The sequence below is a fragment of the Microchirus variegatus genome, assembly GCF_963457635.1.
Source record: "Microchirus variegatus genome assembly, chromosome: 1".
In the NCBI taxonomy this organism is placed as follows: Eukaryota; Metazoa; Chordata; class Actinopteri; order Pleuronectiformes; family Soleidae; genus Microchirus; species Microchirus variegatus.
In genome coordinates, this window is record NC_139802.1 from 11,275,657 (window position 1) to 11,297,481 (window position 21,825).

General features: G+C 39.8%; 1 protein-coding gene across 1 annotated transcript in view; it reads right to left on the reverse strand.

Annotated features, from left to right (window-relative positions):
• Nucleotides 1-21,825, reverse strand: part of LOC310929905 (CUB and sushi domain-containing protein 3-like) — a gene marked incomplete at both ends in the record, with an annotated part of 208,391 nt that overhangs the window by 88,214 nt on the left and 98,352 nt on the right. The window contains 5 exons of the mRNA XM_083892768.1: nucleotides 13,350-13,466; nucleotides 15,682-15,876; nucleotides 16,766-16,953; nucleotides 18,324-18,462; nucleotides 20,104-20,295. Coding sequence (XP_083748894.1) covers nucleotides 13,350-13,466; nucleotides 15,682-15,876; nucleotides 16,766-16,953; nucleotides 18,324-18,462; nucleotides 20,104-20,295 — 831 coding nt within the window. The remainder of the gene's footprint in view (nucleotides 1-13,349; nucleotides 13,467-15,681; nucleotides 15,877-16,765; nucleotides 16,954-18,323; nucleotides 18,463-20,103; nucleotides 20,296-21,825) is intronic.

Sequence of the window (21,825 nt, forward strand, 5' to 3'; positions counted from 1 at the left end):
GTGTTTTTTATAGGCCTGTCCGTTCCACAGGTTTCATTTTTGTGACAAGGCATTTATTCGTTGGTTACAATCGTAGTGTGAAGAGGACTTTAAGCAATGCCGTAAAAAATACTCCAGAAAAAGATCTGCTATTTCATTTCCAAATATGAGACATATCTTTCTCTGTAACACTCCTGAACTAAAGCCTTGCTTGACTTTTATCATCCATCCACCATTCAAGAGGGTTTCACTTACAACACTAATTTCAATCACTTTTAGATATTATTTTTTAGATATTATCTTACCATACAATATAAAAATAACAATGGCTGACCGGCATGTAACAGTGTCCCATTTAATGAACAGCATGGAGATGTCATCTGGACAATGTCTTTTTATGCTGCTGTCTATTATTTCAAATAAATTGCCTTCACTTAATGACATGTCAAATGAGATTATAGTTTATCACAAAAGCAATAATTAAATCTTATCCTCAGTATAAAGTGGGGAGTGAAACTACTAAAATGTATGATATTGAGCTTAAAAATTCATTAAAGGATGACCTGATTTAATATTCCAATTAACTGTTGGGGGGGACAAAAATCTCAATGGATAAGAATGGTTGGATTATGACCTTTAATGTTGTCCTCGTAGTTTTTATCTATATTGCGGGTGTTTCAGTGAATATGAATTACCAGCATTTTGTTGAGGGCTGATTGAAAATGATAAAGTCATAGCTTTAGCATAATATAGACATTTGGCTGTTCTTTTTAATAAGCGTTATCGAACCACGCATCTATATTCATCCATCCCTGTATACATGTTTAATTAATAGAGAATATTACACCTGTCTGAGGCAGCTGAGTTTTCATATTTGTGTCAATTTGCGCGATAAGCGGTATTCTGAATAATCAACCAACACGGCAGAAGTTGCCGTCAACACATTTCATGGCATAAAAAGTAATATGTTTAACATTTTTTAAATTGGCCGACCTAACTGGTCCACAGACATGTTAACTGTAGTATAATTGGGCCGTGTTATGACGAACAGGTTTCAAATAGCTGAAACTCTTAAGTCAAAAACAAGAACCAGCTGTTTTCACCCAGTAATAGCTTTCACCAATGGGATGGATACATTCACATGCCTTCAGGCAAAATACACAAAATACCCACCTGAAAAGGTGTTTAAAAAGCACTGGTAATTGATGCAAAGATAAGAAAAAAAAAAAGAATGGCAGCATATGTTAGTCCTCCTGACTATGAATTATGTAGAAGCTTCCCATCATCTTCACTTTATATCAGTGTGGATATCCTCTGGCAGGTAACATCACAGACAGCACTGTAAAACCATTACACATACGCACTGTAAAACCATTACACACACACACACCACACACACACACACACCACACACACACACACACACACACACACACACACACACACACACACACACACACACACACACACACACACACACACACACACACACACACACACACACACACACACACACACACACACACACACACACACACACACACACACACACACACACACACACACACACACACACACACACACACACACCAAGAGAGACATGAGAGAAAAAGAGAAAACAAATCTGAGAGACTAAATGCACCTGAACAGCCACTGCAGATGCTGCTGTACCTTGTGTCCCAAGAGATGGCAGTTTGGACCAACTGCAAAGCCAGCAGCTAAATGACATTAGTGAAGATGTGAAGCAAGAAGAAAGTAGGGGGGAAAATTGGGGATAGATGTCACAGTTTCCATGTTTTTATAATAAGGGTGCCTTACTACTTTTGTGTGACATAAAACAAATTGAACAGCAAAGACAAATGACAAACCAAAAACACTGACGAAGCAGAAAAACAAAAATTCAAATGTGGACACACAATCACGCACAGAGAGTGCAGCACAGGCAGAGCTGTTCCTTTATCTGTTGAGTAGTGAGAACGCCTATGGCTGAACTAGAGCCTGAATAAGAGATGATTTTACCCTTAGGGACAGCTCACTGCTGTGGTATTAGCATACCAACGCTGTGCTGTGTGAAAGAAGCTATACTCCCCCTTTGTGAACACACACACACACACACTCACAAACTCAGAAGCACATTTACACATAGTCTCACAAGCACAGTGTCGCTCATTTCTACCTCTAATCCAAAGCCAGCCATGCGTGACTCCAATCTGCCCCTTTGCTGTAATCACATCCAGATATTAAGTCAATAAATCACTGTAAACTTGTTACCCTAATTTATGCAGGAACATGATGAATCTTTTGTCCTCTGGGCCTAGTCATGGTTCTATACACTTGGACAATGGACAACACTTTCATGTCTGCATCTTCACCTTGAATTATCCTGAAGCAGTTAAGCTGCTTTGATCCCATACTTCACTGCGTATTAAATTATGATATTAGCACTTTCCTGTATTTGATGTCACTTTGCCTGTTGGACACTGGTAATGCAAAAATGTACTATTACAGGTTCATTTTCCTTTGATAAGATGAAAATCTATGTTTGGGTAACTTCTAGGTGTCATTTTGAAAAACGTTCTCTAATAACGTTGATGGTTTCTGCTACATATTAATCAGGCCAAGGGGATGTTAAAATACATTAAGTGATTAAAGCAATCTAGTGGTCACAGATTAGATTAATTCACAGGAATGAATGGATTGTAAGAGTGCAGTCATAGGCAGTCAACACTCCAATGTTAACTTGAGAAGATATACTTTAAAAAACATGGGGTGAAAGAAGAGACTTGCTTCTAAACTGTTCCTTTAGGATAGGATTAAATAAAATGACAGTTCCCACTACTTGGTTTATTCTGAGTCAATACACAGAGTTACTGCAGATATTTACTAGTACATTCACACAGTGAAAATCCATTGCCAACACATCTCAAAAGCACTCTACCGGGCTGGGACCTGGAGAAAGTGCAGGTTGGTGAAGTAAATTAAAATCACTGTCATATTCCTGGAACCATTTCAGGATGACGAGCGCTTTGTGACAAGACTCGGTCTCCTCCTGAAAGTATCCATTTTTAAAAGCGAGGACTGTGGTGCCGGATTGATGTACCTAGTCGGTAACAATGTCTAAGTATGCTGTGGTGTCTGAATGATGCTCAGGTGGCAGAGTAATACATGTCAACATCTCTAAACCATTAGTCTACAACAAACAACCTGTGCTGCATGTACCTGGCAGATGAGCCTATTTTTCAGTTTTGTCCAGTTCCAGTGGGTGGCTTTTGAACCCCCGTGTTTTTGATTCTGGAGTATTTGAAAATAAAAAGTAAGTTTGCATTTCATGCATTTATAACGCGTCTTACCATATTCGACACAATCCAATTTAGGAGATTTCACATTGATATTTGCATTCATTTTAAATGTTTGCTATATTCCATGACACGGCAATTCAGAATTGCTGATGGGTCTGGAATCATGACGTTTATTTTTGATTGGTGTTATCAATGCTTGCAGAGCAGTGCTACAACCAATCAGAGCAACAAAAGAAAAACACTGTCCAGTCCATCTAATACTGATCCTATACCAGAACAGACCTCTCAACACCAGCAGTAGCAATCTTGCTTATAAATAAAAATGCACTCCCATCGGGGCGCCCCTCTTCCAGTCATCATATCAAACCAATCCCATTTTAGATAACCGGTTGTGACTGGCTTGACCAGTGTTAGGATGGATGGTAATTCGGTATGAAAGGGAGAAGGGCAAGACCCATCTGTGAGAGCGAGTGAATGTGAGCTGCAGAAACCAGGTTTACTCTGATAATACAGTATCACATAGCTTTGCTTTTGTAAAAAAAACAAAAAAAACGATCGAGATACTTTATATATATATAGTCGGCTCACTGGGCTTCTCTGAGAAGTCAAAAATTAATCAAGCATAATGTTCAACCACTACAACTACATTTTCTGTCCAGGAATGCAAGTAAATAAGTATAATTTGACATCTTAATCAAGAAATAATAATGTGCTTTATCACAATTTTCTTTGTAAAACAATTCATGGATCGCAATAACAATTATATTTTAGCATTAAAAATATAATTTTGGTTGAAGAGCTTCTACATACTGGCGTATTAACCATTACAGAGACATAAAACATGATTGTGATAATTACCAATGCTCTTAATTTAGTGCAGCTGTGGCTGTGGGTGATGGTCTAAGACATTCTGTTAAGCACTGTATATACGTATGAAAGAAACCAGTGGCACATCAGTGGAAATTTCAAAAATTAATGACCGTCTTAGTGCAGTTCATATTGTGCCCGGATTTATGCCAACACATAACAGATGTCGAATAAGAACATGTCAGGCCAGAGAGTGGATTTAGGGACTGGCTCTCAGTTCGACTAAATCAGCATTATTCAGGAGGTAAAAAAAAGGAAGACTAGAGAATGTGTTAAAGAGAGAGATGGCCACAGTGCACAAGGGCAGCAGAGGCAGGAAAATAGACAACATATCTGATTGGCTTGGTGCTATCCAGGCCCCGCTGTTGTAAACTTGGCTTTTCATTGCTTCTTTTTGGGATAGAGTGCTTTCCCCGTCAAATACCACAGGCATATACTGTAGATCAGATAGGATCATTACAATATAACAAAGAAGCAAAATGTCATCATCTTAGAAAGGTTCCTTCAGTCTCCATTTCTCCTCCCTCTGCCATTTGATCTTTCAGAATGAACGAACGTGGCCAACACTCGTATTTTGTGTGTGGCTGAAGTCTTATCATAAAGCTCATGTTTGCCAGCACAGCAAGAACCTCTGCAACAAATACCCCTTGTCTTGCTTACACATGCAGGTTGTATAAGGGGGGGGTCCTTCATTTTCTATAAGATGTCTTTCAATTTGGAAAATGTGACATAAAAATGATCAGATTTCCAATTAACTTCAACGAAATTAATCTCTGAACATCTGCATTGCTTATTATGAGTTTTGTTAATTGACAATGAGTCTTTTTCGAACCTGCACAAATGTGTAATGCATATATATATATATATCGATCTGTTGCTAATGAAACACTATGCTCTTGACTTTGGGTTATGTTGATCAGTATTGTCACTTTTAATCACAGAAAGACCTTACTACTATGTAGCACATAGTGAATTAAATAAAACGAGTACAGAGCATCTGGTAATTCATATCTAAAAAGTAAATTAAACATCAATAAATAACTGTATACTATTGCGATGCAGCAAAGGCTCACAGTCATGCATGAACACCATAGCTGCTTTAAAAAGCACACTATAATATCTACGCGATATTACATAGCATAGCTTCAGATATAAATATTTATAATTATCTACCAACACGACTAGCTTACCAACCACGCATGCCTAATGACTACCAGGTTGGTACATGTGACTGAGCAGGCGCTGGCATTGAATGAAAAACTTTTCCTCATCTTCCTTGAATAAAATTAGACCTACATTTAGCAAAGGAGAGACTCGTGATGCATATGGTTCAGCGTTTCCAAACAACATTTGATTCACAAGAATCCAACAAACAGCAGCAGGAATCATTCCCGTCTGTCAAACCCACAGAATTTATTCCACCATAATTCAGTTTATGACTTATCTGTGTGCCACTTGCAACCGTGAGACAGACCAATACGGAACCATTTGCCAGCTGATGTTACCATTATCACAATCAACGGCAGCACAGCTTACCTGACAACATCCTCAAATAGCAACACTCAAGGAACAGATTAGTTTGTTGTGTTATGTGACACCACGATGGTGAAATAGAGGATTTATGATTAAATATTCAAAGTTATATTAAGTGATTCCACTGCAGCGTTTCAATTTTATTACATTTTATTCACGTGTGGCTTAAACTCGTCAAAGCCTTGCCAGAAAACAAGCTCTCTATGTTGACAAAGGCAGTTTTGGTGGGATATTCATCAAAAAGTAGAAAGTCATAACAGGCTCTTGTTTTCAGGTACCAAGTGAAAGATGATCAGTACACCTTGCCCACCTGGCAGGCTCTTGATCTCCCTCTTATTTCCATCGGAAATGTCAAAAAACATCTCCCATTGCAGTTTTTGTGCATCTTCACTAATGTCCCCATGTCTGAGTTCTGCCGTTAAACAGGAAACAAAAAAACGTACATTTCTAAAACGTCTTTGAAACTACACATTCCTGAAGAACAGGTGGAAAAAAATTTATCATACGGGATAAGTAACCCCGTAACCCTAATCCAACTAATTATTTTCTCAGGCACTGCCCCAATCTAATAGGAGTCAAATTTCCCAACAACACTGAGATAATTCAAGATAAATGTTATGTAGAAAATGAAAAGAGTGGGAAACATGACGTGCCTACTGATTATTCGCTAACCATCACGTCATGATTACGTCACAGCACTGTAATGCAAGCCCACTGCATATTTACCCAAAGCCACAGCACATGTGCCTTTGGGCAAAAATAAACACAAAGCAGAGTGTTTAACAGACTTAAAACCTAGGCATTACAAAAAAGGCAACAAAACTGCAGCATATGTCTGTCCTTCTGGCTATGAATTATTGAAGAGCTACCTGTCGTCTTTGTTTTGTGGCAGCACAGACCCTCCGAGAATCAGGGCCGTGACAGCATACAAGCCTCATTTGCTGAAACCGGGGGGATTGTAGGACAGCACAGACGCATATATTTTTAATGACCTGTTATCACAGAGAAATTGCATCAACACTTTTTTCGAGTGAAGTATGAGCACGGCTGCACCTTGGCACGAGCTGCATCCACTCCATTAGGCTTCTATCTTGGGTAAAAACACCCCCACTGTGGACTGAAAGTTGTATGGGACTCAACCCATAACCTCAGCACCATGCAACTTCCAGATCCTGCCTTGTGGGCGGAAATGTGCTGCCCGTGCATTCAAAATAAACATGGCCAGGGCCAGCTTCATCCCCTCTGCTTATTCACAAGAGTCCCCCTGCCCCCACCACCACCACCTAGAGGAAGTGTAAATGTGTTTACTACCTCCATTCACACATTCTCAGGGCACCACCAGCTTTGTTGTTTTTATGTCTGTCAAATTCTGTGACCACTAGCATTGGGATTGGAATGAAGTGACTGAACGTGGATAGACCGCCAACTGTCATTCAACACATGTAATGCTGGCGGAATAGACTTTTTCCACAGCATATATTTTTCGACATCAGGGTAGGTCACACAGAATATTTAACATGTTGAAGCCGTTATTCTTCAGAAAAACTACAAGCATGTTTACCATATGTTGTGTGTTCCAATTAGTGGGCCAATGGTAGCTCAGTGGTAGAGTGAGTCCTCTTTCAACCAGAAGATCGAGATAGGATTTGCAGCTTTGTTTGTAATGCCGAATGTGTCCCCAGGGCAAGACATTTCACCCGAGGTTGCGGTAGAACGTGTGATAGAAGAAACAATTACACTGTATGGTCATTATCCACCCATCCATCCATCTTCTACCGCTTTATCCTCCACATGAGGGTGGCGGGGGTGCTGTGCCAATCTCAGCTGACATAGGGCGATAGGCGGGTAAACCCTGGCCTGGACAGGCCAGTCCATCACAGGGGCCACATAGAGACAAACAACCATTCACTTTCACATTCACGGTCAATTTAGAGTGTCCAATTTACCTGATCCCCACAATGTATGACTGTGAAACTGTTTTGCAGATTATTTATTGATTCATTTACAATCTTCATTGTCCTTGTATGTTACCGACCTGTGCAAATTGCCTATCCCTTGTGGAAAAACTATTTTCTATTTAATGTACTCGTGCAGTGCCCATAGGATGTATGTATTCCTATAATGGGAACTGAAAAAGATTTTGCACATCTAGCTACGCTAATGCTAATTGAAAATGAAAACATTTGCGTTGTGCCTAATGAGGTTGCACAGTGTTTGTATTATGTTAGCGCTACGCTAATGCTAATCTAAGCTTACCTTTGGAAACAGGTTTGCCAAGTTAGCCGCAAAGTAGTAGAATGCTAATGCAAAATAAATATGTGCTCGCATATTGGTGAATGGACACCTCGTCGTTTCAGTAGAACACCATGCTCTGCAGTGAACCGTGTGAAAATGTCTCCCCCATCGTGAGGACAGCCTCTTCACTCCCACCTCCCTGCTCCAGACAGCGCAGCTGCTGCTGATGAGCCGCTGCCTGCCTGGTGTAGCGTCATAAATCAGCGAAAGTGCAGCGTGATAAATCAGTGAAAATAGATAGATAGATAGATAGATAGATAGATAGATAGATAGATAGATAGATAGATAGATAGATAGATAGATAGATAGATAGATAGATAGATAGATAGATAGAAGTCAATAAAGTGTTGATCTCCCTCACTCTCTCTCTCACATGCACACACACGCATCTTTGGAGCCCCATGCAAAAATAAAAACCCTTTCAAGTCAAAGTGGGACCAGAGTAAACTTCATTTTACAGTAAACTGTATATGTTGTAAGCTGAGGAACAGTGACAAGGTTATGTTTTTTGTGGGGGATGTAGTTAGTCGTGTACTATATGGCCCTAAACATAATTTTACTCTCCAGCAAACATTGCTGATGAGTCAACAATCAGCCCCCGGGGTCAATGTTATTATGATCTTACTCAGCAGCACTCGGTTTCACACTCCCTCTTCTCTCATTCCCTGTCTCGCTCATTAGAACTCTCTCACTCATTATCACACTCTACATCTAAATTGTTCTCCCTGAGACTTTCACATTCCGCTAAGATCTATGTGCCTCTATCTCCTAGTTAGAATCTCTCCCTTTACCTCTTGCAGTTTTCGCAGTCTCGTTCACTCGTTCTCTGTCCATCTTGTTACGGCTGAGATTTATTACTGCAATCTATCAGTGCTCCTGTTTCGCCTCCTGACACATTCTGTGGCAACCATTATGCATATGTTGGTGTTCCTATCATACAGACATATGCACTGGAACTATAAAATGCCTTGGGCAGATAAATAGGGGTGAGTTAATGTTGTTTCTATGGAATTGAATTCACCATTTATTCACTATAAGCATCCTGCCAGTCAGAGAAATGAAACTTTGAAATCTGTGTTATCACTTCACCCCACGAAGTGGGAGTGGAATGATACTGTTTTTAGTGGCCCTGTGTGTCTGTCTGCTCATTTGTGCTTCCACAATTGCACTTGCCAATATGACCAACAGAGGCCGCCAGAGGCTTGTTGCGTGAACGGGGTGAAGTCTGCCATCTCTGATTGCTGTTGGACACTGTTTCTGCAGAGTGTTCCAAGAAAAACAAGGCAATCAGATATGGCAAACTTCACCCCATTCACGCAACAAGCCTCTGGCGCCCTCTGATGGTCATAGTAGCAAGTGCAAGAGTGGAAACGCGAAACAAACAGCCACCAAAAACATTAATTATTACATTATTTACCTCACTCCCACTCCGTGTAATAGCACAAGTTGCAATGATTTTTCTTTTAATTTTAGCCACTGATTTGTAAATTCTGACAATCACAGACCTTTAGATGTATACTTGATGTTCAAAGCCATCTAAAATTTGTTACTGACGCAGCAAAAGTCAGACTTGTTTTTTTTAAGTATTTAAACAGATAACATTACCACCACATTAGATAATTAAATCACATTTTGGCATTTTCCATCAAGGATAAATGTGTGTCCTTGGTTTCTTAAAAAGTTTGATTTCAAGTGCACACACTTTTAGTTTGGGAAAATGTTGATACTTTCAGTCATGTATATGTAAGAAAATATCAAATCGTACTAAATGTATAGGACAAAAAGTTGGACACCGGAACTTGGTGTAAACAAGACTGAATTCCCGGGGCACTGTATGACTGTATGTTTATACAGTGCCAGAGGCAAAAGGTTGAATGCCATGAATAATTCAGCTCCTTAAGAGTAAGCTCAGTTACTGTTTGAAATATGACTCCAACCATTATTTCTGTCAGAATAATTAAACATTAAAGGGCAAGACGGATGCACATTGCATCTTATAGACGCCCAAATGCTGCAAAGTAAAATAAGCTATGAGCAGAGCGCGAGTACGGACGCACCTTGAACAATAGCTCACAAATGTTTGTAGAGTCTTTTTTACAGACTGTACATACAATGTGCTTCAAGCACCAGTTTCTATTGTCATTTTATGATCATCCTTTGTGAAACAGTACATAAATGCAAATATTAACATGTACCGTAGCACAGGGATAAGAGTAAAGGCGAGTATACAAATAGTAAATATGAGTTATGAGAGACCAGCAAGCCCTTAGCAAAAAAAAAACAACTATAATTCCTGCGTGTGACTAAGGTGTTGCATTATGCTGTTATGGATGAATGGTTAATATGTGTATTTATATATATATATATATATATATAAGTTCATATATATATATATATAAGAGTTCAGAAAAAAAAAGGCATAGGGAAGTGTTAACCTTTTTTATGTTTAGTCAGTGAGACTAAATAGAGAGAACCATAATAACACTGTACAAAATACCCACAACCCATGTAATATCTAGCACTTTTATAACAAAACAAGCTGCCATCTCAATGCTCTTCACTGTCAACCTCCCGAAGAACAATTAAGCACTAACCGCGCTCCTCGTGCAGATGACAAAACACAAGAGAATGAAGCTAATTATTGCATTTACGTGCAAAAATCATGTAATTAGGAAATACAAGTGAAAGTTCAAAGTAGATAATGACTTATCGCAGGGCTCGGCTGTAACAGCTGGCAAGTAGCCCCAGGTAACAAGATCTAAACCACTGTCAACCTGGTTTGGCAGCAACACAGCTACAGCAAATAAAGAATTGTAAATCCCTCCCCTTGGTGCAGAAGTTAAAAATGAGAGTGCTGCAGTCACATTTACTTGTAGACAGAGTTTGCCAATCAGCCACTGACTTGAGCGGCAAGATGCCCAGATGTCAGACATCACTATATAAACAATAAGACTAAAATTCAAATTTCACCCCCCACTATGATAAACTTATCAATGAGATCAGTGGCATGATCTGGCAGTATTACACATTGTATAATATCCTTCAGTTGTTTTTGATTTTCTCAAAGATAAAGAACACATTCCAACCCTGGAATATCCCCGAGGGTTTAGAGGAAATCATTATTCTCACCTGCTGTATTTGCTTTAATATTCTTGGTGCTAATGAGTAAATATGCAATTGTTAAACATCTGTTTATCAATGTTAATTTTGGTTTGCTTCATTAGCAACATTCAGCTACTTTCAGTGAAATCATTTTCTCATAATGATCAACAATTCAAAATAGCTTTCATTCTGAACACAACAACTACTTATGGGTTGTTGCCACCACAGACACCAGATGCCAAATAGTCTTAAAGATGCATTAAGAGCACATTGGCTAATTACTTAAAAGGTACTGCTTACCAGCCCATTTATAATACATAGATTAGCTACGTATAGGGAGCTGCACCTTGACAGCAAATCATACTGCACATCTACATAATGCCATCCCCCTAGGTGTAAAAATCTTAGGTCACTGGCACAAAATCATGAAATGACATTTCCATCTGAGGTTTTCCTGCCAGTTCAACCTGGCTGACACCATGTCTCAATGGCTTATGGTACACCATCAGTCATATAAGGGACAGGCTAAGACGCTCATTTCATACACCACCCAAGGCACTGACAAATTTCAATTACCTGTATACTAGACACTGAAATGTGACTTCTGCTGTCATACTGCCAATAGGCTCGACTCGGCAGCAAAGCTGCGGCAGGCAAAAATGAATTTATCTGCACATTGTTCTATTTGGCTTATTGAGGTTGAAAATCACTAAAATGATACTCCTGATAAAATACCCATCACATGATGAACAGAATTTTTTTTTTACAGATATGTACAAGTGTTGCAAAACGGTGTTATGTAAAACATACATTATATAATTGTCATTACTGTTGATACCACAGAGCTTATGAGACAAGACTCGCTACTGAAGTGGAAAAAAAGGCAAATGGTTGAGATTACTACAAATGTATTGCCATCATATGGTATGGTGTAATAGTCCCAAACATTAGAAATTTGCTCTGACCAAGTTATGAATCTTCATTGCTTTGTTAAAACACTTCTCACTATTTCCCCTCAAGCCACACACACACACACACACACACACACGCACGCACTCACGCACACACACACACACCACAGCACTTTGCTCATCACCAGCGGGACTTTTCAATGGCTTCTGTGTTTGCAGTCCCTGGAATAAATCTGCAGGCCCATGTGGGAATGTTGGCTGACGAATTCCACACTCCATTAAGCCGGTGCAGGCAGTGTAAGCAAATGCTACATTTGCATGTAATATTTATTTTTAAAAAAAAAGAAACCTGTGGATGTCTGGGCTCAGCAGTGGGATATGACAACAGGGGATGTAAACTGTCATGTTGGATCATCACACACAGGATTAACCTGTGTTTTAAAACAACAGGGTTTCACAGTGTAAAAACTCCCATGATTTCCCAAGCTCTTTATGACTAACATGGACTATTGAGCTGAGGCGCATTAAGGTCTCATACAGAGCTTTGTTGAATTATGTATAAAGACATACTTGGAAAAGCCAAGAACCTGTGCATTGCTCCATCTATTCCCCACAGCCCTCTATCGCTTGACCTTACTCTCCATTACCTACAGTACCGAGCATTTTTCATGTCAGCACAATCAATTTTTGTTTGCCCTGATTATATTGTACCTTCACACTCCTTTACAGCCCACATTCTGCTTCTGGTTGTGTTTCAATGCATGCATATGGGTGGAAAACAGTCCAACCAGGATATCAATGTAAAATTCGAACATTTTATATTGATTAAAATGTGATTCTATCAGACACACGCCACCGGGAGCAAGAGCAAGGGGTCATCACTGACCTTTGCCTATTAACCGTGCAACCATTGACTTTCTATCATGACAAATCAGTTTTCAGATAAGAAACAACTACATTATTTACAGGAACTGAAAGCTAATCTACCAGCAAACACGCATTTAAACTGAGTGTCAATGACGGTATTCATCACAGACCAACAGTCCAAATTTACAAAATACTGTAATAACGCAAACTAAGTGCTGTGGGGAAGTCTGAGCTTTTTGTTAGGTAGTAGTCTAAGATCAGCTCTGAGAGTCAGCCTCAATAATCACCTCTTATCTTTCATTCTTAATTGGTTTCATTGACTAAAAAAAAATAAAACACAAGCTGAAAACATTTAGCTCGCTTATGCTCCCCCTCTGGCATCACGTATTATGTTATATATTTTCAGACACCAAAACCATAGTATAGGACAGTAGAAGTTGAATAGAACGCGAGTAACAATTTTCTGCAGCTCTGCGAAAGTGCTTAAAATGCTTACCAAAGTCCCCAGGGACAAAGATGTCATAGACACAGCTCTGGCCTCTGGTGTAATTATGTGGATAGTTTGGGGACAACACAGTTCCCTCTGAACCTGTAAAGTGACCTCCACAGGGAGCTGCACAGGAGAGAGGAAAAGAAACACACAAAAAATGTGAAACAACCAGCTTATAATACCTAGGAGAAAACAGCAATTAAATACAAATAAGCAAATTCATTCTGAATGGCCCATGTGCACAGGTAGGCAAAGTGAGATGAGAAGTGACCATTGAATGTCTAATTTTGGCCAGCATAGTAAAATCATTTGACATTTTGAGACACTTTGTGGACCTTTTCACAAGGAAAGTACAGTGTTTATGGGGTTAAAACCCAACAAGGGAACCAACCAACAAGGAAAATACACAAAACACCATCAATCAACAAAGTCACAGATGCCTGTGACTTTGATCAGACCGTATCACCCGGCAGCACATTTTCAGAAATTCTAGATTCAACTCCTTAGCCAGAACAGGCTTTCTGTGAGCAGGCTGAAATGCTAGGAAGTCCAGATGCTATTGTTTTGATGTTGCTACATAATAATGTACAAACACATTTGATTAGAGTCTCTGAAAATATCATACATTTGATTAGTGTGCAGTAATAGAGTCTGGGTGCCAAAGTACAAAAACAAAATCAAACCCCCTGCAAGCTCATAGCTCCCAAACTTATTCTTGCACCACCATAACAGTGTATTCAAATATTCAACTGGCACTGGTTTCATTAATATAAGATGTGTTTTGTCCTGCACCTGCGTCCCACAGCCCAGAGTCCAATCTTAAGTTGTTAATGATGTACCTAATTTGCCAAGAGACCCTCTATAATAAACACGCCTCAGACCACGCGGACCGAGCCATCAGGTGGGGGAGCGTCAGTTGTAAACAAACACACATTCATTTGTAGGAGGAGCTGCCACTGCTCTAAACTCTCCGTGGCCGCCACAATGTACATGACACTGTTGTTAGGCCAGAGAAGGCGAACCAAAGCAAGAAGGGCTAATGAACAAAAAAGGGGTTTGCAATTTATCCATGTGTGGTTACTCGCCTTTTGCCGTTTAGACTAAACATATGTCATGGTGACAAGCAGGATGATAAGTTTATTTGTCAGACAGTGCAAACGCTGATGGAGGGAAGGAGGGCATACTAAACTGTCCATCAAGAGACAGGGAGAGCATTAAATAAGTGACGCACGACAGACGAAGCGGTCATTCAAATCTGGAAGATACGATTACTTGATTTCATTTGAAGGATACTTGTCAGTGCTCATTCACCCCAAATGCGTCGAGAGAAGTGCTAAAATGCGGACAGACGACAAATTCAACAGAAAAGTACTTTAGAACATAAAAGACAGACATAAGGTTATGCTATACTATATGATATACTATACTATGTTATATATATATATATATGAATATAATGGGAATAAGCAAAAATACAATAGAAATCAGTCGTTTTTCATGTTTATTTCAGCTAACTGCGAAAACAAATTAAAGGAACAGAAGCTGGTCATATGTTGGAGCTGCCGAAGGCATTAGATTTAGACATTAAACAATATTATGGTCTTTGCAGTACAATGAAATTGTAAAAAAAAAAAAAAAAAAAGTTTACTGTACCAACACTTTAACTACTACTTTTAACTACCGCACACTGCAGATGTGGCACAGCCTGTTCAACAATGAAACTGTGTGGCTTTTATACTTTCATTAATTATTATAATAATATAAAAACAAGTTTACCTCGCCACTCGTGAAGTTATGGCCATACGTATCATTATCTGTTTCAGGCCAGGTCAGTTGAAACTGTAGTTTTTGTCGTCTGTTGTGAAATATTTCTGGATTTACATGTTTTCATAATATGATTTTTCAGGATGGCCAGGCCTTTGACAAAAAAAATCAGGATACTATTAAGAAACTACAACTATTACATGTTTCTATGATTTATCAAACATGCACTTTTTTTAAATACCACCACCTAGAGCACACAGATTGCTTCGCAGAAAAATTTCTTTCTGACCTTAACTTTAAATATAGTGTAAGTTATTACCTATGCTGTACTGATTTAGTCTGCACAGTGGATTTAAATGTATTTAACTGCTATCAACGCTAACAGTAATTGATCTATATTACAGCCACGTTTACAGCTCCTGCATGCTGTGAGAGAGTCAGTGCACCACACGCTCAAACTCATTTTTACACAGTACCATTGTGGTATCACACAGCATCAAATATTGACCAAATAGCTGGAGTGCAGTTAGCTGCTTCTCAGGTGTTCTGTTGTAGTCAGCATGTTGCTTCTCACCTTGACAGCTTGGTTTGGCTCTATCCCACTCAGGTCTCTTGCTGTTGCCCATGACGCAGGTCAGAGTGGAGTAACCCTGCAGCAGATAACCGGCCTCGCAATGAAATGTCACCATAGATCCAAGCTTGTAGTCGGCGCCCATTCGCGTGCCATTCATCACATTCCCTGGATCAAAACAAGCCTCCCGCAATTTTGCTGTCAATCAAAAATACCACAAATTTTAAAATCAGGAACAACTGTACAGATGATCAAGCAGAATAAGCAGGAATACTGAGAGTACAAATACACAGGGTGAAAAAGTCTGTTTGGTTTAACCAAACACTTTTTCTTCAAAGAAAATAAAATAAAATAAAATAAAATTAATTAAATAACATCAAAAATTATACAAAAGTAATTGTGTAGCGTAACATACTCCAAACACTTTATTCTGTACATTAATGCACATTTCAAAATCCCATTATGTTACATATCTATGTATAAAGCAAGTTGCATCTGTGTGTCTGTCTGTCTGTGCCAGGCATATCTCGCTGACCGTTGGTCAGATCGCCCTAAGATTTTGGATATGAGTTGAGCATGGCCCGATGGTGTGCATCCTTGACCAGGCAGGCAGCGGCTCATCAGCAGTAGCTGTGCTGTCTGGAGCGGGGAGGTTGGAGTGAAGAGGCTGTCCTCACAGTGGGTGAGACATTTTCACACAGTTCACCGCAGAACATGGTGTTACACTGAAACGACTTTGTGGCTAACTTGGCGAACCTGTTCCCAAAGGTAAACTAGCGAGGCTACGATTAGCATTAGCGTAGGGCTAACATAATACAAACACTGTGCAACCTCATTAGGCACTTGTGGCCACTGGCGTGGCTGACAGTCAACAACAGCTAGTTATGCTAATGCTAATTGAAAATTAAAACATTTGCATTGTGCCTAATGAGGTTGCACAGTGTTTGTATTGTTAGCCTTTATGTTACTTATCATAAGTTACGTATCATGCATTACCATAACTGAAAAATCTTCTTCAGCTCCCACTATAGGAATACATACTTCCTACGGGCAATGCACTAGTTCTGTAAAATCCATTGCATAGTACCTTTGTATTCCAAATGAAAGCCGGTGTAGCTCACGGAACCATCACTACGGAATGCCAGGTACATGAAGTTGGATGTGCTCTCAATCTTCTCAGGAAGTTTACTGTCTTGGAAACTGCCAATCAGATGGGCACTGCTGTCTGGGCCGTCATAGATGTACAGGAAATCATAGTTGGGCTCAATGCTGAAGCTGTGACAAGTAAAAGAAACAGGCACATTAGCGATAAGATGATCATTATTTTTGCAAAGTCCATCAGATTGTGAGAGGTTTAGAAGGCATTAAGGTTTTTAAATTAGTGTGCACTGCAGTGCTAATGTGAGTCATGCCAAGCGATTTGTTTTGCATCTCCAGACAAAAACGTACAAAAAAAGATATCTCCCCGAAGAGGTGAGAGGAGATTAAATCTTCCCAGACAGCAGTGGCAATGCAGTGTAAAAGGATCGCTTCATATTGGAGCACTGTATATCAAATCACACGCAGCAGTGAGAGAGAGGAGCATTTGTTTTGAAAAATAATGAGCGTGGTTTATGACAAAAAATGTAAATAGCTCGGAGATAATTGCATTTGAGTTAGATCAAGGCAACACCAATTTAAAATCTTAACTCCATCCTTTCATTTGGCATTCCCAAGGGCGATAGCAGCTTTGAGGTAACTCTATTAGATGTTCGTTTTGAAGGACAAAGTTGAAAAAGAAACACGGTGAGTTTCCCTCGAAGAGAGGGAAAGAAGTGGGAGTGTCGAGAGAAGACTGCCCATGTGAAGCGCCCTCAGGCCCATCTGCATTTCCTCTGCCAGCATTGCTGCTATATGCTGAGATTGCAATTAATAATGTAAAGCTTGTTGTCCGAGTATCATTCAGCCTAGGACATGAGCTGCACTCAAAAACACATTTCTGCCTGTGTTTTTTCTTTTTTACAGTATTCATCCAGAAATCTCACTGCATTCCTGCAAAGTGGTGGGAATACTTGCCCTCTGGGTGTTTGTGGAGACATTGCCGCTTCTCCCCTATCTCCCACCACACCTGGGCTCAAAGTCAGGTACTCTGCCTGACACACATGGCCAACTTTGCTCAATAATATGATGTTAAACCTGGTTCCACTGCAGAAAACAAGCAATTCCACAGCACAGCCTAGGTTGCTGTGCATCCACTGAGAACTGACTCCATTCTGCTTCAGGTAGGTTACAAGTACACCACAGATTTAAGGAAAGATTAATCTTGTAAGCCACTGGACCAGAGGCTTAAGGGACAACACACTGATCACCAGTATGTTTGTCTGATGCACTGTTCATTTTCTGAAGGGAGCTTAATATCCTGGATTTCATTAATAATTGTTTAAATAGCAGAAGCCCCCTGAAACCCATCCTTCGAAAAATGTTTTGTCTTACATCTAAATGCACGTTTCCTTCCTTATTACACTCTTTGGTCATTATCGCATTGCAAAAAACAACAAATCTAATGGCACAGTAGCATCAGACGTTTGTACAGTGCTGTATGACACATTGTTTTTACATTGAGAGTACTGTTTCAGATTGTGACTAAAAGAAACAGATTATATTACCTGATGAAAGCCAACGAGATGACATAGTCTGAGTGTACAGCAATAAGCCAGTCACAGTCTTTGCTGTGCGGGTAGGGATTTGGATAGTTCGGAGAGAGGATGAATCCTGACGATCCTGTAACATTCCCGCCACAAGGTGCTTGAAAGAAAAAAAAGAGGAAGATAATAAGGATTAGAAAGATGCACACAATGATCACAAACAAACTAATTCCCACTTGCAGCACAATTAAGACCTTGAGACAGGCTACAATTATGGTTAATTCATAAGGTTTTCTACGATTTAGTACATGACTAAGTTGAAACGTTGTAAATGAAAAAATAATCAATACATACATCTGGAAATGTCTGTGTTGAGATTTTACAGAAGGGATTATATTTGATGTGTTAATGACATTTTGGTGCTCGAGTATATAAGATTATATTTTATGTTACCCAATTCTCAAAGGTCCTATATCATACCCTATTTCTCCAAGTTAAACTAGTTCCCTGGTGTCCTAATGAACATGTCTGTGACATGCTTTGGTCAAAATACCATAAGGATAAAGCACCACAGCAGTTCAATCACTCTGCCAAATCAGCCCTGTTCAGAATGCTCGGTTTAGTAGTATCACTTTAGGTCCAACTTAAAAAAAAGTAAAACGAAACTTCAGGGACAGGAAATGACATCAGCCACAGAGGCTACTGGAAGCTAACAGCAGTTAGCATTTGAAAAAGTGATCATTTGCAGGCTCTAGCAGGCACATTGCCGTCATATATAACATGTATCCACTGGACAGATAAATCCTCTGAGGCTGGAAGTTTGTGTAGAACTCTGTGCTGCACTGTGGAGACGAGAATAGAACTTTTCGTGGACTTCCGGTTTTCGGATACCGTTGCCCTCACCAGCACTCTTGCATGTTTTTTACCGACAAAGTGGAGCTCCGCGAGACAACAATTCCTGGAATCTAGCGCATTGTGATGTCCCAAGGAGTGCAGAAGTCAACATCGTAGATGGAGGAGGACCACAAAAACGAGTGTAATTTTTGTTCACACTTTGCCGACTGAGAGGACCTCCAGAGTCCCAAATATTAGGATTTAAATGATTAAAAAGTTGATTTTGCATAATATGTCCCCTTTCAAGCCTCAAAAGACAGATGTCATTTTTGTTGATGAACAGAGTAAAGGCTGTCAGTGTTTTTCAAACTACAAGTGATGGCAACACACTGATAAAATATGTTGCTGTTGTTTAGTGTGATAAATGAGTGTAAGGACAGCTGACATTTACATCAAGTTCTGACATCAACATTACGTTGAGTCGTGTGATTTTCAATTGCCTTTTGAGACAGACAAATTCCAGGCACTTTCCCGAGTGGGAAAAAAAAAATCCAGACCAGTTGGCAGCAACTCAAGAGCATCGAGGTTGCTGTGGACCTACTTGGTGTAATTATTTGTAATTGCATTGTTAAGTAATTAGCTGTTAAGCTCTACTATGCAAATGTGTCGGGAGACTAAAGAGAGCTACAGAAGTGGATTTGTCCTCACAACAGCTGCCAAAAATTCAAACGTATCTGAAGAGTCTTGTTTATCCTTCGCATAATTTTAAGACATGCGTAAGAGAGAATTAGAGTCTCTGCTGCAGCCGGTTAATAGGAAAAAACCACCATGTTCTCATTTCCTTTCATCATCTCTTTCCCTCTGATCCCTCACTTCTATCTCTTCCTCTCTCCTCCTTCAATCCGTCCACCTCTCTATATCTCCCACACACGCCCCACTCTCCCTAATTCCCTCCCATCTCCCTCACCAATGCAGCTTGGAGGGCTGGGTTGCCAGTAGTATCTATTTTCCACTTGGATGCAGGTGATTCGGCTCTCGCCTTGCAACTCATATCCTGGATCACAGGAGAAGGTCACCGAGTCACCAGGTTCCCGTCCTTCCCCATTGCGACTGCCATTCATGGGAATACCTGGATCTCTGCAGGCTGTTGCAAGCGAACCTGAGGGGAAACACCCACACACACAAAGAGTAAATCCACATGTTCACGTATTGTACAGGGAATCCAAGAGCACAAGAAAGAGCAGGCATGCATACACAGTTTCATATAATATTGTAGACAGCTGTCAAGCTGAAACTGTGGCTCAAACAGAGTTATAGCATAAAGCAGATTACAGGCTGATATCAGTCAAAATCCTGCCATGTTTTCCTAAACCACAGCTGTGCAGCAGCCCAGAGCTGTGTGTATGAGTCGGTAAAATCTGATAAATTTCCCAAATATTCCCATCGTGACAGACTTTATTGAGAGATATACTGTAACAGAGTTAGGTACTGAGGCACTGCACTGTTGCTTTTATTTTCAAGATATAGACACATCAAAAACACATGAAGATATAAAAGAATAAATGTGGTTTACAAGTCTGTGTACAAGTCGTGCTGTATAGAGTTTGATAAATAGATGACACTCCAAGCACAATACCTCTTAATAATTTCAAAATGCAGAAATTGAAAAATCAGTCAGTGACTTGTAACAATGGATCATGATGGGCCTATTGTTATAGGCTAAAAAGAGAATAAAGAGACACTTAACCTCAATTCCACACAGTAAATAAATACAACTGAATATAATGGTTACCGTCACAAGACACTGTTGCTAATTGAAGGTTAGCAGGATATTGAGTTAACAGAACCAAGCATTTGACGCCTGATTCATAGCTGATATTTCTGCGTTGATATTACATTGAAACAAACGTACAGAATGCATTTCATAGTTGTAGAAAATGATTGAAGGGAGTCCTGCCGATCACGAGACGATTGCTATTGTCATCCTTTGGGTTCCGAAAAACCACTCGCCTGAGGCAAAGAGGGTATTTAAGTACAGTATGCATCTCAAGAATCGATTCCTGCTTCAAACACATGCAGTGAATCTTGTGCATTGATTTTCACATTAGACTACTGTGCTTGTATACTAAAGAGACTGAAAACATGAATACATTTGTCATGCATTGCATTTGTAAGATTTTATTGAGCTGCGACACATTAACCTTCATGGTTTTGAAGCAACTCGTCAGTAAAACATGTAGACTACGTTAGTATTATAATAGCTGTGAAATTGCTTTACTGTAAATTATGGAATATATCTGGAATATGTTCATACACTACATGACGCCACGCTGATTACATCTATTGGCTCCACATGACCGTATAGTGTTGCTTAGTAGAGTGGTGTTTATTTCTCATGTCGCCCAGCAACATTCCCACACTGCACGCAGGAAGTGATTCATTTTATGTCCAGAGAGAGACGAAGGCAAGAGCAGCTTGTGCTAGTGAAGGTAGATCACTAGGTTGGCGTATGACTGAAAACACAAAGGAGCAAGTGAATTTTGCTGCTCAAAAAAAGAAAAGATAGGGAAAAAAAACAAGTAGTTTAGCAGTTTGATTTTGGCACTGCCCACCCGTGCTGCAAGGGTACACACACACATGCTCCCACTCTCAGGTCTGATAGTATTGCTGGACAAAGATCTTCAGATGA